Source organism: Schistocerca americana, chromosome 2, assembly GCF_021461395.2.
Source record: "Schistocerca americana isolate TAMUIC-IGC-003095 chromosome 2, iqSchAmer2.1, whole genome shotgun sequence".
Taxonomy (NCBI): Eukaryota; Metazoa; Arthropoda; class Insecta; order Orthoptera; family Acrididae; genus Schistocerca; species Schistocerca americana.
The window spans coordinates 704,139,201-704,151,350 of NC_060120.1; the positions used below are offsets into that span (position 1 = coordinate 704,139,201).

Consider the following 12,150-nt stretch of genomic DNA (forward strand, 5'->3'; position numbering starts at 1 on the left):
TTATTTTTAGAAATGAACTTAATATTCAAATGTTATGTACAGATCATTTTGGATTCCTGCCAATGGGCATGGCAACTTCGTTCCTTCCTTGTTTGTGTCCTTGCTGACTCCCACAGTAGCCGACACAACAGAGGACAACTTGTTAATCTGGATTCCTCTACCGATTTTATCACCGACATTCTGCGATTGTGGATATATAGCTATGTAGTTGGATCACACTGATAAATATATGTAAGTTTTCTCTCTATATATCCGACTCAGCTACACCAAAGTCCACCGTTCAAAATTCTTTAGCTATCAAAATTCGAAACTACTACCCTGGGGGCTTCTTGCCCCAGGACGATTCGAAACCAAATTTCGGAGGAGCGTGCCGGGAGGAGGGGGGGGGGGGGGGGGGGGGTGTAGGCGGTAAGTGCAGTAAACATAATTTTCGAAAAAAAGAAACAATTATGTTCAACGTAATGCGACATAACATACTAATTACAGTTAAATATTTTGCCGTAATTGATAACCTCCAGATCAATATAACGGAAAGGAAATCTAACGTAAGTACTAAGGAAATACAATATTAGGCTTTTATTAATGAAGTAAAATATGTCGGAAACGGTCACTTGGTTATCTTCTTCCAGAATTCTACTTTTCACATTCATAAGTTCACTTACTTCGTAGAAAGATGAAACCCTTTGCTAAGTGTTTAAATTTTTGTGACGAGCAACACTGCAGATTAAACAGTGGAAGATATTTCGTTATTTTAAAGAAAACATTACATATATCTGAAGATGTCCACATATGGCCAGCAGTAGCAATTAGAATGATGGCATTCTGTGGTTGCAGTTTTTGTTGAGTTACGAATTCAGTATAATTGTTCCTCTCAAAAGTATCACATCTAAAAAGATCCACACCTTTGAATAACTTCCTTCAACAACTTTTACCTTGACAGTTTGTTTGCTATTCCACTGTTGTTTCTTTCTTACAATTTATGTAAATCACTCTGAAGCCCTCGTACAGACTAATCTCGGTCAGCTGTGAGCATATTAAGACTTCACATGAATAGAAGCTGTTTTTCTGTAGCCACCGGTGAAAAAGTCGGCGTGGACTGGCGTGAAAGACGCCTTGGCGGCGGGAGAGAGGTGTCCCCAGTACAGCAGTGGAGAAGCGATTGGCGGCGAGGACTGCTTGTTTCTTGACGTGTTCGGTCCAGGGGTACGTATTACACAGTAACAAACACAATGTAAATTAAAATTTCATTCAATCTGCATTTAATGTTTAGAGTATATCTGATCAATAGTATCCGTACACGTATTAGTAGGCATTAATTTAGGTTGTGTCCACACTTAGGCTTTACGGCGAACTGAACTTTGCTGGAGATATTTTCAATGAGGTGCCTGAATGTCTTTGGAACAATGGGACACCTTTCAAAGTCAAGAAACGAAACCAGAGAAGGCAGTGATGTTCGAAGCTTCGATCTAACTCATCCAAAACGTGTTCCATTGGTTTGAGGTCGGGGCTCTGCGCCGTTGCACTACAAGAAGGTTATTGCCCACTAACCGTTGCCTCACAGATGTTGCTTCACGAAAGGGCCCATGTCATGTTGCTACAGGCTGTCGTCATCTTCGATCCATTCCTCTACGGAGAGCAGGTTGCTATAATATGTGTTCGTATTTGGGCAGTTAGCATTCCCACAAAAAAACACCCCCATACCGAGGTACCGCCTGCACCGTACTTCACTGTTGTGACTACACATGATGACAGGTATATCCTCCACGCATTCACCAAATCCAAATCCTTCCATAGGATTTCCACAGGTTACAGAGCGATTCATCACTCAAAATCATTCGTTTCCAATCGCCCTATGTCCTCTGACGTCGCTCTTTACACAACCACAAGCGTAGCTTAACACTGACTACGGCACTGACGACGGAAACATGTGGCTCATGGGTAGCTACTCGACCATTGCACTTCCTTCTCCAAGCTCACTGCACACAGTCATAGCGCTAGCTGTACTGGAGGTACCCCCGAGAAACTCATGAGTCGTTTTAGATCAGAAATGTAAGCACTATGGTATGAAGATTAGCTTCTCCAAAACGAAAGTAATGTCAGTCGGAAAGAGATAAAAACAGATTGAGTGCCAAATACGAGGAACAAAGTTAAAACATGTGGACGGTTTCTAGTACTTAGGATGCATATTCTCACAGGATGGCAACATAGTGAAAGAACTGGAAGCGAGGTGTAGCAAAGCTAATGCAGTGAGCGCTCAGCTACAATCTACTCTCTTCTGCAAGAAGGAAGTCAGTACCAAGACTAAGTTATCTGTGCATTGTGCAATCTTTCGACCAACTTTGTTGTATGGGAGCAAAAGCTGGGTGGATTCAGGTTACCTTATCAATAAGGTTGAGGTTACGGATATGAAAGTAGGTAGGATGATTGCAGGTACTAGTAGGTGGGGACAATGGCAGGAGGGTGTCCACAATGAGGAAGTCAAAGAAAAACAAGGAATGAACTCTATAGATGTAGCAGTCAGGGCGAACAGGCTTAGATGGTGGGGTCATGTTACACGCATGGTAGAAGAAAGGTTACCCAAGAGACTCATGGGTTCAGCAGTAGAGGGTAGGAGGAGTCGGGGTAGACCAAGGAGAAGATACCTGGATTCGGTTAAGAATGATTTTGAAGTAATAGGCTTAACATCAGAAGAGGCACCAATGTTAGCACTGAATAGGGGATCATGGAGGAATTTTATAAGGGGGACTATGCTCCAGACTGAACGCTGAAGGGCATAATCAGTCTTAAATGTTGATGATGATGATGATTTTTTCCAACCTCAGTACGTGAGGTCTGTCTGGGCCTGCTTTAGCAGCGGTTGTTCGTTCATATTTTATTTTCACTTTACAATCACACCATCAACAGTCGCCTGGGGCAGCTTTAGCAGAACTGAAATGTCCCTATCACATTTGTTACTCAGTTGACATTCAACGACACATCAACGTTCGAAGTTCTTTCTTGACCTATCCATTCTGATGTTACTGCTTCGCTACTAACAACACAATATGGCCCTCCTACAATTGTAATATGCCCCGACTGCGTTTGTACTGGCTGGTCAGTCTCTGAAGACAACTAGTGGTTAATTCTGCATTACATAGAAGTGTCCGGAACTTTTGATCAGATGGCCTGAGCAGAAATAAACTAAAAAAATGATTCATGCTTCTTATTCTAAATCTGAAGATTACATTGCAACTGTTCTGTATGTTATTGCAGACGCCAACGCGGAATGGAACACTGAAAAATGTTATATTTTATATCCATGGAGGATGTTTCACACAAAGATCTAGTACTGCGAGACCACATTATTATGTGGACCAGGATGTCATAATCGTCACCATCAATTATCGACTGGGACTTCTGGGTAAGGAACATTATTAATTGAGTAACATGAAGAGCTAAAATCTTACAAAACTAGGCCATTGTTGCATAGAAATTGTTGTTAAATGAATCTGTTTGCAGAATAAAACAATCTCCACAGAGAAAAGATTGAAGGCTGCTCTGTCAGCCTGGACTTGTATGGCAGACTGTAAAAAGGCCTTAGGCTGATATGTACTAGCCCCAGATGGAGAACGAATTTACACAGCATGTTAACCTGAAGGCTAAGATGAAACTAGTAGCCAGTTTAGGAAGGCAATGATAATTTGGAGGCACTGTACCTTTGTCATAACAGTTAATATACAACTTACGTATCACAAAAATGTCATCAAGTTCTCTCTTAAAACGAGCCGCTATAGTAGAGATAACTAGTACACGTTAGTGTGGTGTTGCTTGGACTGGAGTGTTTTTGATTTCAAGTCTGTGTTTCAATACGCTGGATTACCAACGCAGTGACTGACGCAGGCAGGATATACGACGACAATCATTCATGTGGACCTGACCATGGAATGAACACATTAGGCTCAACGCTTCCCACAAGCCGGCCGCAGTGGCCGAGTGGTTCTAGGTGCTTCATTCTGGAACCACGCGACCGCTACGATCGCAGGTTCGAATCCTGTCTCGGGCATGGATGTGTGTGATGTCCTTAGGTTAGTTAGGTTTGAGTAGTTCTAAGTTTTAGGGGACTGATGACCTCAGAAGTTGAGTCCCTTAGCCCTCAGAGCCATTTGAACCATGTCAACCAGCTTCCCACAATCCAAAATCTTTAAAGTCGAGTGTACTGAATACATTACCAATACAAACGGAACATGCGAAGACAGTTCCAGACAAAGAATGTATCTTCAGGATTCAGATGTTTGAGATGATTTAGTGTAGTACAGAACAAGCGCCTACACAGAGAGGCCTCGCGAAGCAAAGGAGCAGCTAGTAATGATGCTGAGAACTTTACCAAGAATGGGCATTAATATCTTTAACACTGCCTTCTGTTGGACATACCGGCAAATTATCTCTTACCAATCAGTAGTCCGGTGTTGCCATTCCTCCTCTTCTGCCTACACACACAAAATGCAGTCTATGGTTAGTTGTAAGGATCACATTGGTTCTAATTTCTTTGCTATACCGTATGAACGCATACCTCTTTAGCATTTTCCCATTTTGTTTGCAGATATTTATGACATTATTTGTTTGACTTACCTACTTCAACAGAAACAAGTCATCCCATTGTGTCTTCTACATTATCCGAATTTGCTTTCTCAACCAATAATTTGTAGCTCGCATTACAATACCAAGATGTAAATTGGAAAGATAATTTCTCACTAGTGGCACATCTCTGGGAAATGTTTTTAACACACGTGTACAGGGTGATTGAGATGCCACTATCGATATCGTTTTCTGCAGTCCGCAATGTTATATGTGGCTTTATAAAACTACGTCCAAGTTTTTCATATTCTCTAATTCCCTACACTCAGATTACTAGTACTACAGAGAAAATGGACGCGACCTTTTCCTAGGAAATTTAATGTAGCTAAATTTTGTACTCCAGTTATTCAAGAAAACGGTCAAAAGTGATCGTCAAACGGGCCCCACAGTCCCACACTCAACTTGTATCACTGACGGTTGTATAAATTTTGGGTAACAGTTCCATGAATTTTAACAGCACGAAATAAAAAAAATACATCACTGTAAGGCATTCATAGTACGAAACAACTGTGCTTATAAGGGTTAAATTAGGATCGCACTTTTTTGGCGTTAATTTTACAAAAGTCGTTTTTCTTCCATTATCCTCACAGACACGTTTAAATTAAAAATATTAATGGGATAGCCGTTTATGCTGTTGGCATAATAGCTCAATCAACAGAGACCTAAAAAGGTTTTTTTTTTTTGTACAGTTGTAGGAGAAAGTACCACGACCAACATACTCTAAATCCCTGCTGTTGAGGGATGGGTATGAGACTGGAGGTGAATTTGAAGATTACTTTCATTCATTTTCCTTGAGTGACTCGAAAACTGTGGCTCACAGTGTAAAATTTTACTACATTAAATCACCCGCAGAAAGTTACTGTTCATTTTTTTCTGTGGGTGTAATAGTTTGCACATAACGATATAGAGAATATGAACATCTCGCGCTTCGTTTTTGAAGGCCAGATATAATATTGCGGGCTGCATAAAATGACGTCTTTATGGGCTGCGGATTCACTAGTATCAGGGCAACTGCCTAGTCAAGAACGCTTATGCAGCACTTGTTGCCTGCTAGACAGTAAGTTGACGTCAACAGCTCAGGACTACTTGCTACTTGCTACTTGCAGCGTGTGACGTTCCTGGTGGAATGCTTCGGGTGCGCAACAGCAGTTGACGGCGCCTCCTCTTTGCTGAGCAAGTATCGTATCAGCTGTCGCGCTGCGACGAGGCAAGGTGGTTAGGCTGGCCTGCATCGCCCGCAACGCATGACGCCTGGCAGGAAGCCTGCAGGCCGCACGTTGAATGCACGACCCTCTGAGTCTGGCCGGAGTCTCAGGCGACAGAACCCGCCAGGTGGTCTGGTCTCGGCATATCTAGTTCGAAGTTCACAACCATCAGAACTAGCTGATGACCAATATATCAGCAGCTTCACCTACCTGTTGATGCTGTTAGATTATGCAGGAGTACCCTAGCGTACATTCCACATATGCTGCCGCGGCCACAGAGTCGTTCGGGTGTACAACACTGAGGGGAAAGTTGCTGTGCCCAGACGTAGGACGATTTATGATCTCATTGCTGCGTTGTGCTACACCACGTAGCATTCCATTCGCCCACTGCTGGCATAACGTCGCGTTGTAGGGTGCCTCTGTAGCGCCATTGTAGCGCCCAGCAGCAGAATTACGTCCGTAGCTCGCCCACATACTCCTTGTCTCGTTACGAAGGCGTGCCGGAAGCTCAAACCACAGCACATCGATAAATAGGAAGTCTCTTAGTTTGATTATAGTTGGGAATTCGTGTATGGATTCTGCATCTCAGTTAGTTAAGGTCTCTGCGCTGAATGTCTTGTTTATTATCTGAGGGTATAGCTGCAACCGTAACCAACTCGCATACTTTCAAAATTATTGCATCAAATCACACATTGGTCAAACACAAAATTAAATTTTTGGTACAATATTTTACTGGTAATTCGCTTGATCATTGTAAGACTCCATGGTTCTGCGCTTCAAGCTCCTCTGTGCTGTTGCTCCGTCTGTGATACTCATGTGTTCTTCCCTTCCTTGTTTTGGCAAGTCGTCTGGTGTTCATTCTGCATGAGGACCACATCTTGTTGTCCTCTTCGTCCTTTCTCTACACCACGGTGTAATTTAGTTCACCTCAATGTTTGCATCATCCATGGATCACACACTGAGGTGGCAAAAGTCATAGGGTACCTCCTAATACAGTGTTATACCTCCTTTTACCCGGAGATAAGCAGCAACTCGACGCGTCACGGATTCACCAAGTCGTTGGAAGTTCCCTGAAGAAATATTGAGCCATGGACCTATAGCCGTCCACAATTGCGAACGTTTTGCTGGTGCACGATGCTGTGTACGAACTCTTGATTACGTTCCATAAAATTGTTCGATGGCATAAGTGTTAGGCGATCTCGGTGGCGAGATCTTTCGCTTTAATTGCCCACAATGTTCGCCAAACTAATAGCGAACATTTGTGACATGACATCGTTGTTTGGGAACATGATATCCATGACTAACTTCACATGATCTCCAAGCAATATAACCATTTCCAGTCGATAATCCGGTCAATTGGACCAAAGGACCCAGAAGAAACGGTGTAAACACTCCTCACACCATACTATAGCGACCACCAGCTTGCGTAGTGCCTTGTTGACAACTTGAATGTATGCCTTTCTGGGGTCTGCGCCACATCCGAACTGTACCATCAGCTCTTACCAGCTGAAATCTGGATTCATCTGACAAGGCCACCGTTTTCCAGTCGTCTAGGGCCCAGCCGATAGGTCACGAGCCCAGAAGAGGCGATGTCGTGCTGTTAGCAAAGGCACTCGCGTCGGTCGTCTGCTGCCATAGCACATTAACAAGATATTTAGCAGTACAGTCGTAACGGACACGTTCGTCGTACGTCCAACATTGATTTCTGAGGTTATTTCAGGCAGAGTTGCTTGTCTGTTAGCCCTGACTACTCTACGCAAACGCCGCTGTTCTCAGTTGTTAAGTGAAGGCCGACGGCCAATGTGTCGTCCGTGACCAGAGTAATGTCCGAAATTTGGTATTCTCGGCACACTCTTGACACTGTGGACACTGTGGATCGGGGAATTTTGAATTCCTAACGATTTCCTACTTGAAACGTCCCAGGCTCCTAGCTACCATTCTGTGTTCAAAGTCTGTTAATTACCATCGTGCCCCCAAAATCACGTGGAAAACCTTTTCACATGAATGACCTGAGTACAAGTGACAGCTCCGAAAACGTGCGGCCGTTTTATGCCTTATGTACGCGACACTATCGCCACCTGTATATGTCCATATCCCTATCCCACGACTTTTGTCAGCTCAATGCATTCCCGCGAACTTCCTATGATCCTTCATTGAGCCAAACACTTCGAAATCGGAAGGTGCGAGATCTGGGGTTAGGGTACATGAGGAAGAACATTCCAATGGCGGTCTGTCAGCTCGTCTCGGGTTAGGAGACTTGTGTGAGGCCTTACGTTGACGTGGAAAAGAAAAAGTTTGTTTATATTTTTGTGGCGACGAACACGCCGAAGAGGTTTCTTCAATTTCCTGAGAACAACACGATACACTTCAGAATTGGTTATTGCGGCTTGTGAGACGACATCAATCTCAATACCCGCTTCAGTGTCACAGAAGACCATCGCCATGACTTCACCGGCTAACGGTGCGAATTTTCTCTTCGGAGGAGAGTTGTTGTAGCGCCACTGCATGGAGTGCCGTTTTTTTCCGGTTCGAATTGAAGAACCCAAGTTTCATCGTCAGTGACAATGTTCGAGAAATAATTGTCACGATTAGCCTCGTAACTCGCAATTAATTCCGCCCGCATGTCTTTCTTTGCTCTCTATGGCCTTCTGTTACCCGGCGAGAAACCCAGTGGCACACACCTTTCAGTACCCGAAATGGTGGACGAATGTGTCAGCACTACATCCAGTTGTGCATCGAGGTGTTTGATTGTGATCTGTCGATCACCTCGAATGAGAGTATCCACACGTTTCAACATTGCAGGAGTCACATCTGTATGCAGCCGGCTGGCACTTGGGGGATCGGACAAGTCTGCGCGACCTTATTGCGGTGATGACAGACGCCTTGCACAATGAGTCACCGTGCTTTTGTTCACTGCCAGGTCTCCGTAGTCATTCTACAAGAGCCAATGAATAGCTACGATGCTCTGGTTTTCTGCAAAAAGAAACTCAATGACAGCTCTCTCCTTGTGACGCACCTCCGATACAAACGCCATTTTGAAGGCTACAAATAGTTCCACCACCTAGCAGAACTTATGAAACTATACAAGCTGGATCGTTAATATTCCACGCTTTCCCACAACAAATTCCCCATTTTTTTCAACCGAAATTGGTAGACAAAAAAGTGTGTTCCATTACTCACTGAGCGCCCCTCGTACAACTCACACGTATTATCTATTCAGAAATTTATTCTGTTGAGCAGAAGGAGTTGTCAAGCAAAAATGATTTCAATTTGTTGTAAAAGATTTGATACCCACCTTCAATTCACAATGCAGGTGTTCAAACATTTTTCATGGTTGCATACTTTGTTCCTTTCCGTGAAATGGTAAAGCTATGCTGTGCACTGTGTATACAACTGTTGTTCCTAGTGTTATATTTATGAAGTCTGCTATTACCCTCAGATAGTGCCTCATTCGTCCCAACAAATTTCATAAAAAGGTAGATGTATAGTAAGGCTGTTTATGTCAGTCTTTTTAAACATTTAACTACACGAAGTTGTAGAATGAGATTACCTTTTTTGAGCGTACTTCATATATGTTTGCGTAACTACAGGAAAGTGCGTGGTTACGTCATCAATAACGTTTCGTTTCATTTATATAAAATATCATCAGTCGTCTGTAATAAAACATATTTACAATGTCGCTTGTTTTTAGATCTAAAAACAGTTCGATGCGAGGTACGTTGAGTTTACTTGCGGTGTTTTATGTACGATTTTCGTTAACATGAACAAGTGTCGTCTGCTAGCACACTTTTGTGGTATTCTATCCATTTCCCCTACTGCTTTTTGCCTAATTCCACATTGCTTAGAATCACTACATGTTTCTTCATCTGAAACGTGACAATGTAGGATACTGCTAGTTTTGTCTACTCCTGGCTAAACTTTTCTCTGTGTTTTTCTGTGAGGAGTGTTGCAAACTTATCCGCTAGCTCTGATTTTCGCTTGATCTAAAAATGTTCTCTTCAAGGCAAAACTACTCATACAAAATACAGATACACGTTTAGCAGTAAGTAGGTAACAATGCAGTACAGATGCTACGTAGCGTCATGTTTCACATCATGAAGTGTGTAGTGTTGCAAACCAATGTGGCTTTATACGAAAATAATCCCAGTGCCCAACAAGACAATACCTCAAAAAAGTGCAAACAGATACACTTCCTAAAGTGAGCAAAATTCAAAATGTCGTAAGTAAAATCAACGTAGTTTGTACAGAACATTTTTTAGATTTAGAAAGCCAGCCAATTGTAAATACGTTTCATTGCAGAGTGCTGGTGATACTTTATGTCGATAAAAGACACACGTTTCGTGACAAAAATGCGCACTTTCTTGTAGTTAGACAGACGGATTTAAAACACGTTCAATAATCTGTAGAGGCAATGAGCACACAAAGGAAGAGTTGGTGTTATCCTTATTCTGTACAATGAATAATTGGTGCCTGTGTGCGAATTTTGCGAGAGAATTATTTCATACCATTCCAACCATTCCAACGAATGGAACTTCACAACGTTCACTAATTTTCTAATGATTCCATTACCAAAATCAGCAATTAAACTCAGAGGAAATGATTCTGAACTCAAGCGTTTGAAAAAATCTGTAACGTGAGGTTTCCAGTTCAAGTTCTCGTTAATATGCAGTCAATTGCGTATTCGAGCAGCGGGCGGCCTAAGCCAAATTCGAGTATAACGTGACGTTGTGGTTTACTGGTAGATGACGCAGACTCGACCAACCGCCTTACCATAGGAACAGTTCCTATTTACAACAGTGGAAAATACCGCAGTTTTCAGCTCTTAAAGGAAGCCGCCCCGTGGCTACATTCTCACTGTTTGTGGCTATCAGCCTTCTTCCCCTTTCGGAAGCTGCCTCCACCAAGCTTCTGACGTTTACTAGGTCGCATCATTCCCTTAAATACTCTAATTTCCAGTGCCATACTGTCAGATTATTGTCAAAAAATTTGTGATAAAAATTGAGTCCTTCTGCAAACATACGTAATCTTTTTCTTGTAAACGACGCTTTTACGCTTTTAATTCCAAAAAAAGAGAAAATTGCGAAAGTAACATAATAGGGAGTAACAAATGCAACCCAGTGGAAAGTTACTGTACATTGTAGTTACTAAAGCTGTGTGTATACAATCAGTTTCTTGGAGAAATGCATGTCAGTTTTTACTTCTATAATTCAGAGTTTGAATGATTTGCTCTTGCATATCTTACATACATATGATCTGTCGTCTTGTTAAAATGTAATTCCTTCTGTAACTTCTGAAGAACTATAATGTTTTTACAGTGATAAAAACATAGTTTCCGTGCGTATACTGTAAATACCTAGTTTTGTTTTATTTCGACTCTGACGCTATCTGAAATGCGTTAACATAATACACTTTAAACTCCTTAGAGATGTTCTTGTATAAATTCTAAATTTCCACATGTGATCATTTACTATAGAATTTACATTGTTGTTACAAGTCTTTATATTATTTTTTCTTAGTATGTATTCAAGTCCGCTATTTACTTCACAATAATAAATCATCGTAGGTTTCCTAAGCACCGGCGATGAAGTGGTCCCTGGGAACATGGGTCTTAAGGACCAGACAGAGGCACTTCGCTGGGTGCAGAGGAACATAGAGGCATTTGGAGGTGATCCACAAAAAATAACCATCTTAGGTCAAAGTGCTGGAGGTGCATCCGTTCATTACCACGTTCTGTCTCCATTGAGCAAAGGTAATTGATCCACATTTTTCAAACTAAATTAATTGGTCATCCAGAAGTAGTTTGTACAAAAAAAAAAAACAGCAGTTGACATTCCTTGTGTGTGTGTGTGTGCGTGTGTGTGTGTGTGTGTGTGTGTGTGTGTGCGTGTGTGTGTGTGTATGTGTGTGTGTTTGAGAGAGAGAGAGAAGAGAGAGGGTGAACTGAGAGAGAGAGAGTGAGAGGCGAATAGACGCCATAGTTTCAGTATTTGGGATCCTTACTGCCTTATGGGGGAAGTACGCACCATACGCACCATATAGTAACGTCAGAAGAGTATAAGAAACACGATTGATGGCTAATGCTTACAACATTAATAAAAATGAGCAATGTTTCAGGAAAGTAGATCCGTAAAATTGGCACAAAGCAGTCGAATTAAGTGATGGATGCGTTTGTGTGGCACTTCCTGGCAAAATTTGTCTTCTGCCGCTATTGAGTGGTCACATTCAAACAGTGTCAATTGAAGCCAATTAAATACGTTTCAAATCTCGCATACGTTCAACGATATATGTTAAGAAAGCATGTCACACTCTTTAACAGTAATATATATCAAAG

At 42.1% G+C, this 12,150-nt stretch overlaps 1 protein-coding gene across 1 annotated transcript in view; it reads left to right on the forward strand.

Annotated features, from left to right (window-relative positions):
- LOC124595293 (esterase FE4-like) overlaps nt 1-12,150 on the forward strand; it is a 70,227-nt gene that overhangs the window by 19,277 nt on the left and 38,800 nt on the right. Inside the window, exons 3-5 of the mRNA XM_047133977.1 lie at nt 1,072-1,203; nt 3,253-3,400; nt 11,383-11,568. Coding sequence (XP_046989933.1) covers nt 1,072-1,203; nt 3,253-3,400; nt 11,383-11,568 — 466 coding nt within the window. The remainder of the gene's footprint in view (nt 1-1,071; nt 1,204-3,252; nt 3,401-11,382; nt 11,569-12,150) is intronic.